This window comes from Sprattus sprattus (genome assembly GCF_963457725.1).
Source record: "Sprattus sprattus genome assembly, chromosome: 16".
Lineage (NCBI taxonomy): Eukaryota > Metazoa > Chordata > Actinopteri > Clupeiformes > Clupeidae > Sprattus > Sprattus sprattus.
The window spans coordinates 24,613,882-24,635,157 of NC_137914.1; the positions used below are offsets into that span (position 1 = coordinate 24,613,882).

The 21,276-nt window shown below is 42.2% G+C and overlaps 1 protein-coding gene across 1 annotated transcript in view; it reads left to right on the forward strand.

The window, feature by feature from the left end:
- Positions 1–21,276, forward strand: part of LOC308377531 (SH3 and cysteine-rich domain-containing protein 3-like) — a 62,679-nt gene that overhangs the window by 26,317 nt on the left and 15,086 nt on the right. The window contains exons 7-10 of the mRNA XM_080854223.1: positions 98–195; positions 9,151–9,214; positions 10,358–10,407; positions 10,656–10,747. Coding sequence (XP_080710349.1) covers positions 98–195; positions 9,151–9,214; positions 10,358–10,407; positions 10,656–10,747 — 304 coding nt within the window. The remainder of the gene's footprint in view (positions 1–97; positions 196–9,150; positions 9,215–10,357; positions 10,408–10,655; positions 10,748–21,276) is intronic.

The following is a 21,276-nucleotide window of genomic DNA, read 5'->3' on the forward strand; positions in this document are numbered from 1 at the left end:
AAATTTAGAAAGGCATTTATTTGAAAAAATCCATGCCTCTTTTTTTATGTTTGTGTGGATACATGTCTTTAATTGATCTTGCTGATGTGTGTTCCAGGCCAGGCCCACCGCACTGATCCTGTGTTTGACACCTTGCGTGTAGGGGTTGTTATGGCCAACAAAGAGCGCAAAAAAAATTCAGAGGACAAGAAAAATGTAAGGGTTAGCATGCAATGACTGTATAATGACATGTATACATCATTTATGGGAAACACAGCCAAAATCTTTAGGCATTGCTTCCTGTGTTAAGCATCGTTTTAATTAGGTTAGTTATGTTTTTTTGGTCCTTCTTGTCCAGGTCTTATTGTCTTTATTGTCCACTGCTCTTCATATATTGTTATAGATACACAAAACAAGTGAGATAGTAATGCATTACAAAACCAACTCGTGCTTATTTCACAGCTTTCCATACAGAACTGATCCTCATAGAATATATAACCGAAAGCAAGGAAACCTCCTACGCAGAAGAGTTTTGAATAAGAATGCCTTACCTCACAAATGTCAATCTACAATTTAAAATAAGATGTCACGGTATTTTAAAGAAAATAAATAATCAGACAAACCAAGAATTTACCTTCAAATGTTTGAATTGTCGTGAATTAAACCTGCTTCAACAAAAAAAAAAAGACAATTGTGTTTACAAAATTATATATTCAAATCATGTCATTAGAACAGGGAAATCTCACACTTTGTGATCAGAATGACAGGCCTTGGGTTCTGTAAAGCGCATAGTGACAAATGTATTGTTCTGGTGCTATATAAATTAAATTGAATGTCATTATTAAGTTTGGCTGTTTTTAAGATGGTTAAAGCTGATTTAGTTATTGCTTTTAGTGCCAATCTTAGACACCAAGTTTTTCAGCAGTGTTTTTAGTTTTTTAATACTTTTGTGTCAAGATGATAAGCAGTCCTTAATCGGAAATTATGGCTGGTCAGTGCATTGGCAAAGAGATTGCATATCAAAGTTGAATAATAAAGGCCCCAAGACCCCTGGGGGACACGACAGATTAAGGCTGAATCCCATTTCTCCCCCTACCCCTTCGTCTTTCCCCTTCCCCTCCGTTTTGCGCGTTCATGTGGAGGGGTAGGGTTGTCCCAATTCACGTTAAGACAGAGGGGTAGGGGAAGGGGAAGCGCTTTCTACCCCTCCAAACGGAGATTTTCCGAGGGCACACTTCAAACGGAGGGGTAGACTGATTTCCCTCAATGCATTGCGAACCCGTGATCATTAAAGAAGAAACATTGCGGGAGTCAATTTAAAAAATGTCGGAAACAGCAGGGAAAGCATCACACAAATGAAAGTATTTTCTTTGTAATTCATGATTTTAAAACTTGTTTGCTGAAATGTTGCATTGTGTAAATAACAGCTGCAGGCGCCATGTTTGTTTATGTCTGGTGAGTGACAGCTGTCGCTCTCCGGTTACGTAACAGCCGACGCTTCGTACTGATGACGTACGTAATTGTTGAAGGGCTATCCCAATCCGAAGGGCTAGCGTTTCAACCCGTTCGGCTACCCCTCCGTTTGAAAAAGCGAAGGCAAAGGGGTAGGGGTAAGGGTAGGGGTAGAGATTAGAAATGGGATTGGGCCTTAGGATGTTGGTATTGAGGTAAAGTTTCCTATGGCAACAAAGAGCTCCTGTCTTGTAAGCCATTTGATAACTGTCCTTGAAAATCCAATCCAGTGTTTTAGTTTATGATCAATAATGTCAGGCTGCACAAGCCATGAGCCCTCTGACACAGCGCACAGCGCACAGCTCACATCAGAGACACCTTGATCCTTTGGTGGAACTTTCAGTTTTGCGTAGTTTTGCGTCATGTCCGGCAGACCTGACTGTAGCGAGTGTGTGACTGAGCCTCGCGGCCCAACACCGGTTAACGAAAGCAGAGAAAGCAGTGCAAACAGTAAAAATAGAGAAAGTACAACTGGCGTACTCACCATCTCGGGAGATGCTACTGTGGATAGTATTAGGTCGGAGTTGCTCACCATCGAAACTCTTGTTGAGGATCTACTCTGCCGCCAGTCGGAGCTGAAAGCCCTGCTCCTCCAGCTACACAAGCATGGAGCTCCACTTCCAGCTGATGGCGGGGCGTCTCCGGCGACCGGCGCGAGATCTGCCGCTGGGGATCCAGCTCACCTGAGTAGCACCTGCGCTCCGGTTCAGCTGCGCAATCGGTTTGGTCTGCTCGCTGATCTTTGTGATGAGGAGGCCCGTGACTCTGGTGCGGTTATCCGCGAAGTGCCGAAGAAGTCACGCAAACGGTCCTCCTGCTGCTTCTCCAACCCGGCGAGTCCGACCTCTCCCCCGGGCATCTCTGCCACCAGTGCCCCGCAGAGCAAACGTTCCCGGCTTCTGCATCCCCGCCGGGAACTAGCCCGCCATCCTCCTTCAACATCTCCAAGCGATGATCTCCCCACTCCAGACGGGCGTCCCAGGGTGTCCTCATCTTCATCTGGGTGCTCTCTGGATGCCGCGGCTGCTCCTGGGGACGACTCTCCACCGCCCGGCCACGGCCTGGCGAGCCCTCGGCCTGCCATGCACCGGTCTTCTGCTGACATGGTTAGCTCCGGTAACGTTGGCCCTGTCTGTCAATCTCCGCCGTTGGATTCGGTGAGCTCTACTGCTGGGTGTCGAGCGGCTAACAACAACAGTGCTGCTAACCCTGACATCAGCCTTTGGTGTTTGAAACTCCCACCGAAAACAACTATCCACTACGACTGTCGCGTGTCCTTTGCAAGCCTGAAATATTGATTGTCGGCGATTCAATTGTTCGACAGCTAATTATTCCAGGCGCAATCACCGTCTCTCTCTCTGGTGGAAAAGTTAGTGACATTTCAAGGCTCATCCCCTCTCTCCTCGACTGGAACCCCACTGTCAACACTGTCATCGTTCACGTGGGGACGAATGACGTCATGGCCAGAACTTCGATCAAACTTCAGGAGGAGCTCGAATCACTCTGTTTCGCCATAGAATGCTTAGGTAAGCACTGCATTATGTCGGGCCCGATTCCTCTCATCTCCAGCAAACCTGAGCGTTTCAGTAGGCTGTACAGTTTGCATAACTGGTTAATGAATTTTTGCCATGCGGCTGGACATGATTTTATCTCAAACTTTGACATTTTCTGGACCAATGTAAATCTGTATAAGCGCGATGGTTTACATCCCAACAAAAAGGGAACTCGGGAATTAACAACAAATTGTATTCATTTCATTGCTTCACTCTGACATATAGGCATACCTTCACAGCATGACCCAAGTCAGTCAGCTAATGTATCCATCTCAAAGAGCAAGGGCCCTGTTCATTCTCTGGGGAATACCTCTCACTCTCATTCTCAATCTTGCCTAAAGATGGCTCTTTTTAATGTCCGGTCACTTTCTAAGAAGACTTTTACTGTAAATGACATCATAACATCCCATGAACTCAACAGTATGTTTCTCACTGAAACATGGTTGGATGCCTCAGGCAACTATGAACTCCTTGAGGCGTCTCCACTAGATTTCTCGTTTTCCCACTGCTCCCGCACTAACCAGAAAGGTGGTGGCGTAGCTGCCCTGTTTTCCAATGCACTAGCCTGTAATAATGTTTCGCTTGGTACATACTCCTCTTTTGAATACCTAGCAATGGAAATGAAGCAACCAAACCCCTGTCTAATGGTTACAATCTACCATCCACCACAGAACAGAGTAGGCTTTATCTCCGAGCTTGGAGAATTTCTGTCTTCTATAGTAACTAACTATGATTTTATTCTCATCTGTGGCGACTTCAATATTCACATTGATAATTTAGAAGACTGTTATGCTATGCAGTTTACTGATCTGTTATGTATGTTTGAGCTAAAACAACATGTTTCTGTGCCTACTCATAACCATGGTCACACCTTAGATCTAGTTATTTCTAAAGGCATAGACATCTCCATAACTGGTACTCTGGATGTGGGTATTTCTGATCATCTGTGTATCTTTTTCAATGTTGCTTGGCCAACTTTATGTAGTGCATCTGGTCGGAAAACTGTTCTGAGACGCTACATTGGGGTAGATACTCCAAATGATTTTATCACTGCTTACAATGGTATTGGGTCTCACGCTGTTTCAAACCAGATCTTTTCTACTAAAAGTTTCTGTAATAGCACTGATCTCTTTTCAGACTGTGAGGAGTTAGTCCGATCTTTTAATGTCTCCGTTACTCAAATTATGGACAAGATTGCACCGATTCAACTAAAATCTGTCCCAAAGAAACGTAAACCACCCTGGAGAACTTCTGAAATCATAAGTACTCTTAAAAGAACTAGTCGTAAACTTGAACGTAAATGGCGCAAGAGCAAAGCTCAGAGTGATTTTCTGAACTATAAAAGGCATTTGCTCATGTATAATTGTGAAGCAAAAAAAGCTCGCCAACAGTATTTTTCACAGATTATATCAGAAAATTCTAACAATTCTAAAGTCCTGTTTAACACCATTGACAAACTAATCAATCCTCCCCGTCTGATACCCGATGAGCTCCGCACAAAAGAAAAGTGCAACCAGTTTGCATCATTTTTTAGTGATAAAATTTCAACTATCAGAAACAACATTATGTCATCTACTACTGTGGGTCTCAGTCATGTACCTTTTAGCCAAACTCTACCCACTAGCACAGCTACTCTCCAGAATTTTTCAGTAATCTTCCAAAATGAACTTTAAGAAGTGGTACAGAAACTAGGGTCAGCTACTTGCTCCCTTGACCCTGTACCCACTAAGCTGTTTAAGCAGGTTTTTAGCTGCGTGGCTGCTGACGTACTTAAAATTGTTAATACATCATTACTATCTGGTATTTTTCCTGTCTGTTTGAAACATGCCATTGTTACTCCACTGTTAAAAAAACCAAGCTTCGATCCCCTGACTTGTGACAGTTATAGACCCATATCAAACTTGCCTTTTCTTGGCAAAATTCTTGAGAAGGTTGTTTACAAGCAACTTGTGTCCTATCTGTCTCAGAATGCCATCTTTGATCCCTTTCAGTCTGGTTTCCGTGTAAATCACAGCACAGAAACTGCTCTAGTCAGAGTGGTTAACGATCTTAGAATTGCTACTGACAATCATAAATTGTCAGTCCTTGTTCTTCTTGATTTAAGTGCTGCATTTGATACGGTGGATCATGCTATTCTGCTTCAACGTCTTGAGCATTTAGTTGGTCTTCAAGGTACAGCCCTCGCTTGGATCTCATCTTACTTAAGCGGAAGATCTTTTACTGTCTCTATTGATAATCTTTTTTCTGACACAAAGCCTATTTTATACGGGGTGCCGCAGGGGTCAATTCTTGGTCCTTTACTTTTTAACTTGTACATGCTACCTCTTGGGTCGATCATCCGGCAACATAACATCTCGTACCACTCATATGCTGATGACACCCAATTATATATGTCTATTTCGTCTGATGATCCCAGTCCTTTGGGGGATCTCACTCACTGCATCTCTGCCATAGAGACCTGGATGGCCCAAAACTTTTTAATGTTAAACAATGCAAAAACAGAGGTTTTGTTGGTTGGCCCAAAAACACTCAGAAATACATTTTATCCAACTCTTAATTCTGTCTTTTCAACACCTTCGGAGGAGGTCAAAAACTTAGGAGTGACCCTCGATGCTGATCTTAATTTTCAAAAGCACATATCCAACATTTTTAAGGCATCTTTTTACCATCTCAGAAACATTTCTAAAGTACGCAACACTCTCTCACAACATGATTGTGAAAAATTAATGCATGCTCTTGTTTCCAGTCGCTTAGACTACTGTAATGCACTTTATGCTGGTTTAACTCAGCAAATGTTAAACAAACTACAACTCATCCAGAACGCAGCTGCTAGAATACTCACTAGAACTCCCAAATATAACCACATCACCCCTATTCTTAAATCTCTTCACTGGCTCCCAGTTAAACAAAGAATTGAATTCAAATTACTCCTTCTTGTCCACAAATCATTAAATAATCTAGCCCCTCCCTATATTTCTGATCTAATATCTCTTCATAACCCAATCCGTCACTTAAGGTCCTCCAATAAATATCTACTTAATGTCCCCAGAATTCACACAAAAAACGGTCATGGCGCTTTTAGTTACTGTGCTCCAATCCTCTGGAATAAGCTACCGATAGAACTAAGGTCACCTCAATCCATATTCTCTTTTAAGAAGGGTCTTAAAACTTTTTTATTCTCTTTGGCATATAATTCATGATTTTTCTCTTTTACTCTCTTTTTTACTGATCTTTTGCATTTTTATTTACTTTATTGGGTTGTAAATGTTTTCAACTATTTTGTATTGTGTTTCTTTTACCTAATAAGCGCATTGAGTCTATGTAAATATGAAATGTGCTATACAAATAAAGTTTGACTTGACTTGACTCCACTATAGGGCTATCTTTGGGTCAACAGGGGCTAATGGCCTGGGGTTTCAAGTGTGATTAAAAAACATTAGGGTTTCTACTAACGGGCGATAGCCCTGCAGTATTACCCTAAAACCTGCCCATGACATGTCGCCTTGGTGTAAACATCACCCATTTCACAAGCAAGTGTGAAGTTCAAGTTGACTGCAGTTTCTTATCTTCTTGTCTTTGTTTCCCATCCCCTTCTGCCACACAACCAGTGCCGCCGCTCCCATAACGCGCACTATGCGCTGCGCGTAGGGCACCACGTCCTGAGGGGGCACCAAAAAATAGGCAACTGAAAAATCATCTTAGTTATAAAAATTATTATGCCGATATTATTTCAGTATAGAAGTATAAGGCACCTTTTAGGCATGTATATCACAAAACAGGCAGAACAAGAGATATATTTAATTGCTAAAAAAAAGTTACGATGGTGCCCCCCCCCCCCCAGCAAACAACTCAACTTCCCAAGCTCGCCGTGTTTGTGCCCTTTCCTATCTCAGTGGCTAGGTAAACTTTTCGAAAATGGCCTCAAAAAGACAACAGGAGTCAGGGGCAGAAAAAAAGAAACAGTAAGAAACTGCGAGATGATGCCCGTGCAGGTACGTCCATGTTTAATCATTGTTAAATACGGGAAATGTGCTGCTAATTAAATGATTAGCCAATGCATACACCTCGAACTAGCTGACGTTATTGATAATGTTAGCACACTCAAATATGTTATAACTTAGGTGCAAGTAGGGCTGCCAAACGTCCCGAATTGTCCGTGTCATCCCGAATTATGGGTGATTTTGTTTTGTCCCGTCAGGGACAGCTCCAGTCCCGTATTCCAATCACAGCCTTTTTTTTGTGTCTGTGAAAAAAGAAATATATGACAGTTTAGTGTAATCTGTGACCTGGAGACAAGCGCCTCTCAACTTCAGTTGACTCCACTAGCATTTGTTATGCCAACAAAAATAATTATAATAGTAATCATAAAGGAGTTTCGCTTAGGGCACCAATATGGCTAGCAGCGGCACTGCACACAACCCTCCCCCTTCCTATCTCCACCCGGCTGGCCTCAAGCAGATGGGTCCCCCCTTATGTGCCGTAGTTCTGCTTAAGGTTTCTTCCTGACTAACAGGGAGATTTTCTTTCCCCTGTTGCCATTGTGCTTGCACTAAGGGGGTTCAGGCTCTGGGCTATGTAAATCGCCTAGAGACAATTCTATTGTTATGGCGCTTTATAAATAAAATGTAATTTGAATCTTAATCTTGTGGAATGTACAGTTAACACTCAAATAAAGCATATCCCTCATGTCGATTACTGGAATAGTTTAGCAATCCAGATCACAGGTAGCCTGAAGAAGTGGCCCTCATATAAGCTAACAATAAGCATAGTTCACGTTAATGTTAGACTGTGTTGAAACCAGCTCATCATAATAACATAACAGAAGGAAAGTTCAGTACCATTGTTATTAGTTTTACCCAAAATTACATAACAGAGCAACAGTACGGTAACACAGCCAAAACCTCCCCAAACTGTTTTTAGAACTTTGAAATAACTATTAAACACAAAAGACTTATTACTTTTACATACAACGCATCTTCCTGACAGAACATGGGACTCATTTAATGCTGGTTCACATGTACTTCAGTTCCTAACCAAACAAAGGCAGCCTGGGTGCCAGAGGAATACAAAATAAGAAAGACATTTAAATGAACAAAGAAATAAAACAGTTATTCCAATAAAAACCCATGGAAGGGATCCTCTCTGATAGCCTATATACTCAACTCTAGGTATGAACCATCAGCAACTAGACCAGACAAAAAGCACAAGAAGAGCACAAGATCAAAACTCTGCTGCTGATAACCCTGGTGCATCTGCTAGCATGGAGAGGGTTTGCACAGCCAAGGTTTTGCTGGGGCTCCAGCACTAGTTGCTCCCTTGGCTGCTTGGAGGCTGGTCATGCTCCCTTTTAGTGGTTGTTTTCTGCCTTGATGGCTAGAGGAGGCACTTGGAAGAGCCAGATGCAGGCTGTATAGGGCAGAGAAGATTTAAACATGTTTCATGAGAGGCTGTTGAGTTACTAGCCTGGCAGAATATTTGTGTTGAGCAGCAGACTTTCTTCAAAGTTGAGACTGGGTTTTGTATTTGATTTGATCTTACTCACTCAGTTTGACCCACTGATTCTACTGAACACTTTGTTTCCCTGTTCTTACAGGTTGCTCTGTTCCTACACTGTTGTACAGTTTTATAGTTTTTGCAGTCAACAAAGCTCAATGGTCCCCCATTACTGCTACCAGTCTTAAACCTGTACATTACTGGTCCATTTCCAGTTAGTGTCCAATCTAACTGGCCCTGTTTTCCCATCGGTAGTACATTGTAATAAATGACTTCAGCAGTATAGTTTGGATGACAAAGGTGAAGTATAGCTCTGTATCTTTTTTAAGTTTGATATGAGTCAGGAAGATGGCTCTGATCTTTAGGATTGTTTTTCTCTGCAGTGGGCTTTAATATGAAGAAAAGCTAGTTTCACTTTATTTCTGTCTCCAATAAAAGCCAGGTTTGTTCAGTGATTAAAGCAAATTAATGTGTGGGCGGTTATTAGAAGCTATTATTTGATACATCATCTGTAGCAATGATAGTTATTTCAGATATGGTTATCCAATTCATTACTTTCTCTGTGACTTTCATAATGACCATTCAGTCTCATCAGTTTTTTCTCTCCAAAAAGATGGTGATGTTAATGGAAGAAGATGATGCACAGCAACCTAAGGAAGAGGAGGAGGGTGGGGAAAGTAAGTATGTACTGACTGGGTGTGCATTGGATAGGTGGGGAAAGTAAGTTTGTACTAACTGGGTGTGTACATTGAACAGGTGGGGAAAGTAAGTATGTACTGACTGGGTGTGTGCATTGAACAGGTAGGGAAAGTAAGTATGTACTGTTTGGGTGTGTGCATTGAACAGGTGGGGAAAGTAAGTACATTCTTCAATTTCCCAAGGCTCGTATTCAGAGTTCCAATCTTTACTTACTTTCTAAGGCTCATTTTCAGATTTCCCATCTTTACTGGGAAGTTGCGCCAATGTGAATGAATCATTCCCATTATGAATAAAGCACAAAGAAAAGGGTAAATGAAAGAATGTACTGCTCTAGTCCAGTCCAAGAAGCATGTTTTTGAAGCATATTTATTTTTGTAAACAACTAGTACTGGCATCATCTTCAAATAAATGTTCATGATGTAAGGTTATGCATGTCATTCTACACATCCACTATGCAGTTGGAACACTCTGCAAAACAAGTAGAAAAAGCTTTCACTGCACAACATTAAAAATAATAAATAGTTATTTGGAACTTGGCGGTCGCGTGGGAGCCAGTGTCCTGTTTGGCGTGGAATGACCCACTTAACTTCTTTTGTGAGAAACTAATCTATTCAGTTTTTTGTCATGATTTTAATACATATCAAGTGAGCACTGGTCATTTGGTGATGCCAAGTCCATGAAAAAACTGTATGATTAGAACTGTTCTTTTAAGGGCTTCTTTTGAATGGAGTATGCTACCAATCAACATCAAACGGACAAAAACTAAACAGATTCTCTTTCATAAAGTCGTTAAAAAATCTCATTCATGTTAAATAGATCTTATTGTGGTTATAACCTTGGATTGTTTTTATTTAATTTAAGTTGTTGTTGTTGTAACTTTGTGTCAATTTTGTTTGCAGTGTAAACTAATACTGGTTATTGGAGAGGAATTGCACCTATTTTTTGTGTTTTTGGCGTTATGACATTTTGTTTATCCATGTTTTATATTGTTTGTTTTATCTTTTGATTGCTATTGCTTTTGAATGGACCCCAAGAAAACTAGCGACCTCTTTGTGGAAGCTAATGGGGATCCCAATAAAGAATTAAGAATTCTTTACTAATACTACTGACCTTTTTAACAGCAAAGCCAGATGGTGACAAGAAAGGAGACAAGGCGACAGCAGATGACAAGGTACTCTCAGTGACCTGACAGTGGACAATATGAGTTTACTCAACTGTGGGAGAAGTTTTGGAGATTGTTTTTTATTTCTGAACCTTTTTGCTGGTTCATCTTTTAATCTTGAGCTTGAGATGTTTACAAAACACTTTCCCCTGGCTTCCATTTTGGGTGTGCCCTAAAGCCAGCAGTTTATGAAATGTTGTCAGTAAGATTAATTTTGATTCACAATGAACTGATTGGTTTCTATTTGTCTTTTTTAGAATAAGAAGAACCTTGGCACCTTCTCACAGTCACATTACTACATGGCACTGTATCGCTTCAAAGCCATTGAGAAAGATGACCTGGACTTTCAGTAGGCATTATTCAGTATTTTAAAGGAGTCAACGTATGCACATTTTTCCACAAGTTGACATGGTTTGTTAGGGTCTCAATAAAATGTCTAACATAATTTGGTCAAAATACCTCAAGGATCAAGCATAATACGGCCCTTCTTACCCTGTCTAAAACAGCCCTGTTCAGAGCAACCTGTTCTGAGTGCCTGTTCCTTTAAATGCTAATGTGTCAACGCACTCCTCTGTGCTCACAAGTGGTCGACCGATTAATAGGGCCGATATCTGGCATTTTCAGTTAATCGGCAACGTGCACTTTGATTTGCGTAAATACACGCCCTGCCAGCTCCTCATAAGGGCATGCAACCGTAGTAACGTGTGCAGTCAGAATAGACCAAATCCACACAAAAGCAAGTCGAGAGCGAGTCATGTAAAAACGGAAAACGAGCACCGCAGATCTAACTTCACCTGTTCAGAGGTAGAGGTACTGTTGCAGGACGTAGATTTGTACATTCTATTCCACGATGGCTATATCAATGTGATTGAGTTTAGTGCTTATTTATTTATGCACTTACATTTGCAGTGTTCGTGTAGTGCTTTTATTTATTTTAGGATATCACGATTCCTCGTATAAATAAGTCATGACTATAAATGTGAAACGTAATTGTTAATGAAACAAATATTCTCGTATGTATTATTATTATAAGTATTTAAAAAGCTGGTAACCGTGGTTCTATGAATAGTGGAAGACCTCCAGAGGCAGTTTAACATAGTGGAAGACATCATGCGCCCGCGCATTGGCTACGAGAACTTATTGATTGATGGTCATCTCGTGACACGTGACGCCCTAAAGGTATATAGCCTACACCTGCGTCATGATCTTTCTCCAAGGTCATTCTCGCCATTCCGAGTGACCAAGGACTCTGGTGGTCTTCCACTATTCATAGAACGACGGTTACATACGTAACCAGCGTTCTATTTCATAGTTCCAGACTGTTTAAGTTTAACATAGTGAAAGATTTATACCACCAAGTCACGAGGAATAAAAACTCTTCAGTCATTTTGGTTAATTTCAAAACCTTTTAATGCAGTTTAATGCAACATGTACCTAGTGACAGGAAAAAAATCCTAAACTCTTACTAAGTTTTGTTAGAATTACTTAGAATAACGACTTCCACAAACCAGAGCAAAGTTTTAACAGAACTTACAAAAAAGTATAAAAATTGCAACAATAGGTAACAGACTTTTCAACACTATTTGCCACCATGTACCAGAAGTAAGCCAAGCGAACGGATTTCACCAAGGCACATCCACTACTTTATCATGTGCTATAGCAGTGGTCCCCAACCGGGCCGCACTAAAAGAATAAATAATTTATATCAATTCCGCTGTATTAATTATTAGCGTCTGAAAGGTGTTTTATTTAGAAAAACGACCGGATTTTCCTGGACGTCACATTCGCCTGTGCCTTTTGTCACGTCAAGACGCTTGTCTCGTTCAAGTGATACGTCACTCAAATAAGCCCAACAAACTAGCGAAAATTAGTAAAAAAAACAAACATCTTTGGAGAGCTTCTTTGCAAAGGTGAAAAGGCCAACTAAGGAGCCAGAAGAGGAACCTACGACCTCAAAAAAAGAAAGCTTCTTTCAACAGGAGTCATACTTAAAATACGGGTTTATCGCAACAGGTGATTCTCACGCACCAATTCCGCTCTGTTTAATATGTGGCGACAAGCTAGCACCAATGAAGCCTTTAAAACTGCTTCGGCACATGGAGACCAAGCACTGATTCAGAGTTTTGGTGAGTTGTATTTTTCATGCACTTAACGTTCGTAATACAATGGTGTTGGCAGCAAATTAACTCCACCTAACGTTAATGTTAGCTTTTGTGTATGAGCAGACCGGGCTTCATTCTATCAAATTCGCGCATGCCTCACGGGTGCAATTGAATGATTCACATCAATATGAATGGATGACGTGTAAAATGACACCTTGAAGCCGGTCCGTGAAAAAAATCCCTACATTAAACCGGTCCGTGGTGCAGAAAAGGTTGGGGACCCCTGTGCTATAGCATCACGAACAGCCTTCATTTGCTGTAAGGCTTTAGACACAGAGACACTTTGCACGTTGTCTGGTATCCAGGTACAGCAGGTATCATTCAGCATAACACAAACCCCTCCACTAGCAGCAGTAAGCAGATCCAAACATAATTTATTCTGCAATACCATCAACCTAATTTGCGTCACTTCATCATTAAGGCCTTCCATGCTGACTGAGGTTGCATTAACGAACAGTCCTAACCTATAGTTAAGCGTTTCCATTCTTAACATGAGTTTACCTACTCCTACCCATGGAAACAGAGCCAAAGTAACCTTGGTTCCTTCAGTCCAAATCTTTTGGTCATCAGGTACATCCGTCCCCCACACACTGTCGTGATCCTTAACAGCAAATCTCTTCTTACGAGATGACTCTGGCTGTGAGGTAGCACTTAGAACGTGTGGTCCGTGACCTGAGCAGGGGCGCATACTGACTGTGACTGTATAACCTACTTCCGCACACCCACATTACACCTTCCAACGCAGGGGTACCCTTGTCAGAGGGGCAGTGCCTTGCATTCCAACCCCAACATAAGGAAAAGCTTCCCCATGGACACGGCACCAAATAAACCCACTTACTGATGTTGGCTGAGGAAGTGGTGCTTGAGGACAAAGTAGTCGTAGGAATGACAGTTTTGTTACACTTTCTCTGCCTCAGGGAGCCTAATCTAATGGTTCCATTATTTGCAAAACATAATGGGAATACAGAATGGACTAACACATAAGGTGACAGCAAAGATGTAGTATTTAGCTCTACTAGGGGGTGGGTGGTGTTACACGCATCCTGCTCCTGGGTACCGTTTGTGTCATAAGATGGAGTATTGTAGCCCCAGCTGTCTGGGCCACACCTCTCTCCAACACAGATCGTGGCTTGGTATGAGAGTGGTCTACCTTCAAGTCTAGGGTGTGAAGAAGAAGTTGGCATTAAAGTACATACATAACAATTAGTCTTGTTCCATATGCTTGCTTGCATAGATGCATATCTATACCATGAATAAGTAGAATACAGGTGAGTTCATGTTCCCCATATGAAATCCACCTCTTTTGGATTCTCTCAATTACATTTGTGGAGGACCATAAACCCAAAAGTACACCTGTAATAATCACTAATAGCAACAGTCTAGACATTGTTGTAACAGAATTATACTATTTATGCAATATACAGAAAAACAATAAAAACAGATCAACAAGAAACACAGTAAAACAAAAAAGGGATACACCTCCTACTATGGTGAGCAGGATCCCAAATTCCGGCACTATCAGACGGTCAAGAGCTATATTTCTCAACCCCCTCGAGGGAACCACTAAACGCTACTCAAAGCTAGTGGTGTATCCTAATAATTATCTCAGTTTGCAGTGTGAGAGATGGATCCAGGTGGAGCGTTCGGCAATCTTTACAGCAGTAGGAGTGGCCAGTAGCACTTGGTATGGTCCCTCCCACCGATCATCAGACCAAGTCTTTCTCTTGATGACTTTGATGAACACCCAGTCTCCCACTTTCACCTGGCCTTGTTCCTGTGGGGACAACTGGAACAGTATTCGGCACTTTGCATTCTCTAGTCAGTAAAGTTCTTTTCATGTAATCTGCTAGTGTGGGAATGTCATCTGGGTTGGCTCTTACAGTTGGAGTGAGATCTGGTATTCTGTACGGTCTACCATAAAGTATTTCAAAAGGTGACAATGACTGGCCTTGAGCAGGGGTAATGTGCATGCTTAAAGTAACTAAATCTAAACAATCAGGCCATTGTCTACCTGTTTCTGCCATAGCCTTTCGAAGTTTAGATTTTACACTACCATTCGTTCGTTCCACAAGGCCAGCACTCTGGGGGTGGTATGCACAATGCCTTTTCAAGTCAATTTTTTAATTGTTGTCCCACTCTGTCCAACACATCATTCACAAAATGTGAGCCATTATCAGACCTTATTATTTGTGGTACACCAAAAGTTGGTATTATTCTTTTACATAATGCTTTTGCTACTGTGAGTGCTTCTGGTGTTGAACTAGGGAATACCTCTACCCATTTAGAAAAACACATCAATTATAACCAAACAATACTCCAGCCCTCTGGCTTTGCTCAATTGGATATAATCCATGTGTATTACCTGAAAAGGATAGTCAGGCTTGGGGAAAACGCCCCTCTTAGGCCTGAGGTTCCCTTGTGAATTATGCCAAATACATATCTCACATTGCAGACAAATATTTTTTGAATAGGTTATGAATCCATATGTTGTATAGTGCTTACTTACTAGACTAACCATCCCTCCACTTGATACATGAGTATCACCATGACTCAAAATCACTGCCCATTTATATAAAGATTGCGGCAAGATGGGTTTTTTATCTGGACTGACATATACCTCATCTTTCAGTGTCACCCTGTGTTTTATCCAATTTTCCTGTTCAGTTTTGGATGCTTGTTGTTGCATGTTAATCAAAAAGTCATCCTCTGTGTCTTGTGTCAGATACAGACCAGCTGCCTGCTTGGCAGGCTTATCTGCCAAAGCATTTCCTTTTGAGATGTTATCTATTCTATTGGTGTGTGCTTCACATTTGCATATAGCTAATTTACTAGGCAATTGTATTGCTTCAAGTAGCTCTTGTAACAACTTTTTATGTTTAACTTCTTTGCCTACAGAAGTTTTGTAACCTCTCCTTTTCCAGTGTGTACAGAAAATGTGTGAAGCAGCAAAAGCATATTGGCTGTCAGTGTATACTGTCATTTCCTGTCCTCTGTATAACTGACATGCCCTGGTTAATGCAATTATTTCTGCTGCTTGTGCAGATAAGTTAGAAGGTAATTTCTTTGCTTCAACTATGTCAGTGAGGCTAGTGACTGCATAAGCTACTAAATTCCTTCCTGTCTTATCCTTACCTGCAGACCCATCGACATAAATGACATGTCCTCCCACTAAGGGAGTGTCTTGCAGGTCTATTCTTGGTTTTAACACCTGTTGTGTTTCTTCCTCACATCTGTGTGGAGTGCCATCAATAGGCAATGGTAACAGAGTAGATGGATTCAGTGTATTACACCGTTCCAATGTTATGTGTGGTTGTGAGAGAAGAAGAGTCATACATGATAAGTGTCGAGCAGGGGAGAGGAAATTCATGTTTGTTTGTAATAATAGCATTGACACTGCATGGGGTACCTTAACGGCGAGTTCATGAAACAGCACAATTTCTGCTGAAGCCTGTACGGCTAGTGCAGCGGCAAGAACTGATTGAACACATGTTGGTGTTGCACGAGCTACCGGATCTAGCTGGGTTGATTAAAAAGCTAATGGTCTCCATACTTGAAGCAAAACAGAAGACATGAATCCATGTCTGAAATCGACCATGAGAACGAAAGATTTCGCATAATTTGGAAGAGCCAGAACTGCCGAGTTGGCTATTTTCTCTTTTGTTGATTGAAAAGCGTTTGAACCCTCTTTAGTCCACGTAACTTTATCGTGGGGCGCCATTGGTTCAGAGAAAATCATATCATGCATAGGCCTTACTAATTCTGCATAATTAGGTACCCACTGTCGACAATAATTACACAATCCTAAAAATGACATCATTTGTTTTTTAGTCATAGGTTTAGGAGCTTCCAATATAGATTTCTTTCTCTCCGTATTCACAGTTCTTCCATTCGCGGTGTGTGACCAAGATATCTTACTTCCGTTGCCCATAATTGTAATTTATTTTTGCTGACTTTGTTTCCTGTTTTTGCCAAATAATGTAACAGAGATAAAGTATCTATTTTGCACTGTTCTTGTGTTTTAGAAGATACTAATAAATCATCTACATAAGATAAGACTTGACTACCTTGTGGTGGATGAAAATCAGCTAAACAATTACGTATGGCATCAGCAAATATTGTAGGTGACTCGCAATACCCCTGAGTTAACCGGTTAAACGTGTATCTTTTGCCTTTAAAGTTAAACGCAAACCAAAACTGACTTGCTTCGTCTACTGGTATTGACCAAAATTCATTACTTAAATCGATTACAGAAAAATATTTAGCTTCAGGGTCTAATTGGTTTAAAAGTGTGTGTGGGTCTGGGACGTTAGGCGAACGAGATAAGACAGCCTTATTAACCTCCCTTAAGTCCTGCACCGCGCGCCAACCTGTAGAGGGCGCTGCCTTCTTTACTGGGAATATAGGTGTATTGCACGGTGAATCAGCGCACTCTCGAATAATGTTGGCTTTTAACAACTCTGCTATGACTGGTTCGATGCCTGCCTGAGCATCTGGTTTCAGAGGATATTGTTTTACACGAGGATAGTATTCCTTTTTTCCTTTGATTTTTACGGGTTCAACATCAATCATTTTTTCCCACATTGGCTGAATGCTTTGACCACAATTTATCAGTAATTTCATTTAGCGCCTCCTCTTCTTCCGAAGTTAACATTATGTCTCATTTAGTTTCATTCGGATCACTCATTCTTGTCACTGGTGTCGTTATTACGACGAAATTCAACATTTTCCTCCACCAGCCGGTACTAGGAGGACTATGTTGACTATAACCCATGTTTTTCCAATCTCGAGCTCTGTTCAATTCACGTATGTGTTGTGTGTTATCTTGCCATTTCTCGTCGGGGGCTTTAGACAAGGGTATGTATGGTGTGACTGAACAAACCAGTTTTTCGGCCTGTGGTGCGAGTATTACGGTGCACAGACACGTATTCTCTCTCCAACATGAGTGAAGTAACTATTATTTTCTGCGGGCCTAAATTATGAACTGATTCGTCATATTGAGGGTCTGGGCCAGGTCTCCCGTCATTTGAATAACGTAATGTGACCTGTAAGTCATTTTTGTCTTGAAACTCTGATTCAGGCGAAACTACTTTGTGTGCTTCTTGTAATAAGGCACTTGCTGTTTTGCTCGGGGACATATCTGGCACATGCAACGCCCAATAGTAAAACGGTACGCCTCTCCCTTCCACTACCAAGATGTCAGCCTGGTTGCATCTCCGTGCTTCCATCCCCCCCTGCTTCGTGGGGTATATGGCTAAGCCTAGTTTAGTCATTACATCTCGTCCCAGCTAGGGTTGGGTACCGAGAACCAATACGGCACCGGTTCCATACAACCGATACCTACCCGGACCGAAATGCAACGCAGATTTCGGTGCTTCCTTTCGGTGCCTGAGCAGATTTAATTTATTATTATTTTTTTTTTTATTAAAATGTTTATAATTTAACAAAACCAGCGATAGCTTACGAGAAGAAACGTTAGTGATGAGATCTTTCTGAGTACGATCTGAATACTTTTTTTTTTGTTGCTAACAGATTTCGTCGGGCACACCACAAAACTGCTCCATCTCCCAATGTAGACTCTCGCCTGTGTCGCTCACGCATTGGTGATAATGTAGCATTCCATATGGGACTAGTGGAAACGGGATTTGTGTTGAGGAGTTGACATTGTAATGGGTTGACTTGTGTGTGGTTTCGGTTTCAAGATAAGTGTGGTTGTTCTAAGCAGAAGTTGGATACGCTTTATTAAACGGAGAGCTACCGTCTCATCCAAAGATATTCCTTCTCAATGTGAGTTCTTAAGAGAGCAGTAACTCGGACGCTACAATAACATTGCAACAGTCTAATGACAGCGAAGAGCAGGCAGCCTTGCACAGAGCAAGCACAAACAGAGCTAACCATCAATATAACGGAGAAAATGTCGAAAGGTAAACGATCAAAAGTGTGGCTGTATTTCGCACAAAAAGATTCAAACAACGCGACGTGCAGCATGTGCAACAACAAAATTGCGTGTAAATGGGGGAGAGAACTCAAGAGGCCCTGAAGCTAAACTCTTAAAGGGGCAGTACACATTCACGAAACCAGTGGGTTTAAATAAATGCAAACTAAATTATATATTTTTTTACTCTGAAGGCAAACATGCTCATATTTCTGCAAAAGAATTACTGAAGTGCGAAGTGTGTGTACAGAGTGTGTTATGTATTTATTTATATTTATTTAAGTATACTGTAAACAGTTGTTATAAGTTAATATATTGTTCATAGTTTGAAGTTAAAAGGTTTGAAGCCAAGTGTTTTGTATTTATTTTTATTTATAGTATACCTTAAACAGTTAATATATTGTTCAATTTGAATAAAAAGTTTAAAAAAAGTATCGGTTCTGGCACCGTTTAGGCACCAGTATCGTTTTAAAAGTATCGGTTTTGTACCGGTATCGGAAAAAACCCAAACGATACCCATCCCTAGTCACGTGTCACAAGATGACAATCAATCAATAAGTTCTCATAGCCAATGCGCGGGCGCATGATGTCTTCCACTATGTTAAACTGCCTCTGGCGGTCTGGAACTATGAAATTATAATTATAACCTCGGTTCCCTAAGCAAGGGACCAGATGTGACGGATGGAAATGACGCGTTAATTGACCAATCGAAGCACTTTCAGATGAGTCTAACCCTGCGTAAAACAGTGTCGGCCAACATACATATGCACACGCCAACACATTCGCCTTGCCCTCATAGAGGTTCATGTGGCGGTGGCGGTGTGCCTTATATGGGGAATGAATTCAATATAAGTGAAACGGGATCACAGACCCCATGCTTATGAATACTTACACCCATCTGCGCCATCCGCCTTTAATTCATAAAGGGAGATGGTCACACAATTGATAAGCGTAATCGCAGGTTGAATATGATCACAGATCACTGGTCTGCAAATACACTCTGCAGGAAACCAGGCTCCGCCACATCCAACATGTAGTAATTAATAAAGGTGTGGTGAGAGCTCCAGCTTGCAGCTTTGCAAATGTCATCCACTGAAACACCCTTAAACAGGGCCCAGGAGGACGAAACCCCACGAGTAGAATGCGCACAAAGCTTCTCCGGGGGTTCCAAAGACAAACTTGTATAGGACAAAGTGATGGCCTCCACCAGCCACCCGGAGAGGCTCGACTTTGCCAGAGGTTTGCCTTTGGCGCTTGCACCAAAGCATACGAATAACTGATCCGATTGACTGAATGAACCAGTGTGCTCTACATAAGTGCGTAGAGCGCGCACTGGACAGAGCTTGTGCAAACGCTCCTCCTCCGCAGATGCGAAAGGAGGGGGCGAGAATACGGTCAACTCAATGACCTGGTTACGGAACGGAGTTGTCACCACTTCGGGAGTATATGCTGCGTTAGGCCGCAATACTACCCTATCCCCGGCAATCGAAAACTGAATGCACGACGGGCTGACAGACAGCGCTTGCATGTCACCAACCCGCTGTGCTGACACCAGTGCCAGGAGCAGCGCGGTTTTTAAAGAAGCAAACTTCTTTCAAACTTCAAAAGTCCACCGTTTCTAGCAACTCCCAAGAGGGCAATAGGTGCCTGACAGGCACTCTAAGACTCAAAGCCTTATCCCAGCCATAAAGCACGAAGCCAATGGATGATTATCGGGAGATTTGCCGTTAATGCCAATATGGCAGGCGGAAATAGCTGCTAAATACACTTTGATAGTAGAAGCCACCTTTCCCTCATCAAATAATTGTTGTAAGAATTCTAGGATGATGCCCAAAGCGCAATAAATAGGGTCGTGCTGACGTGCAGCGCACCATCGCTCGAACATGCGCCACTTGAGCGTATACAGAGATCGGGTAGACGTTGCCCAAGCGCTCTGTATAGTATTCACCACTGAATCCGACAGGCCTGATGCTAAGAGCCTGTTCCTCTCAGGAGCCAGGCCCTGAGCTGCCACAGCTCTGGCCTGGGGTGCCATACCGTCCCGTGAGCCTGCGAGAGGAGATCTCTGCGCAGAGGGAGCTCCCACGGAGATTGCACTGACAATCTGATTAAGTCCGCTAACCATGGCTGACTGGGCCAATGGGGCGCTACTAATATCAGCTCCAAACCCTCCTCCTCCACTCTGCAGATTACCTGATGTAGTAGAGGGATCGGAGGGAATGCGTAAAGACGCATGTTGGGCCATTGCTGGCTCATCGCGTCTACGCCTAATGGAGGGTTGTCGCCTCCTAGCGAAAACCACAGAGGGCAGAAGGCGTTTTCCCTGTTCGCAAACAGGTCTACCTGTGCCCTGTAAAACCGTAGCCAAATCTGGTCGACCACCTGACGGTGAAGGCACCAGTCTGCTGCTTGAGGGTTGCCCCTCGACAACAGGTCGGCTCCGTAATTGAGATGACCTGGTATATGCACTGCTCTGAGAGAGTGAATGCGCCTCGCTTCCCACAGGAGTAGTCGGTTTGCCCAATGATAAAGAGCAGGGGAGCGTACCCCCCCTTGGCGATTTATGTATGCCATGGCGGACGTGTTGTCCGTCCTGACGAGAACATGACGCCCGCTTAGTATGTGTATGAAATGCCGAAGCGCTAGAAAAATCGTTCGCAGTTCCAACACATTTATATGTGACGCGGCCTGCGTTGATGACCAGCACCCGTTCACAGAATATCCTTCGCATATCGCACCCCAGCCGTCCATTGAGGCATCTGTGGTGACGATAACGCGGCGCGT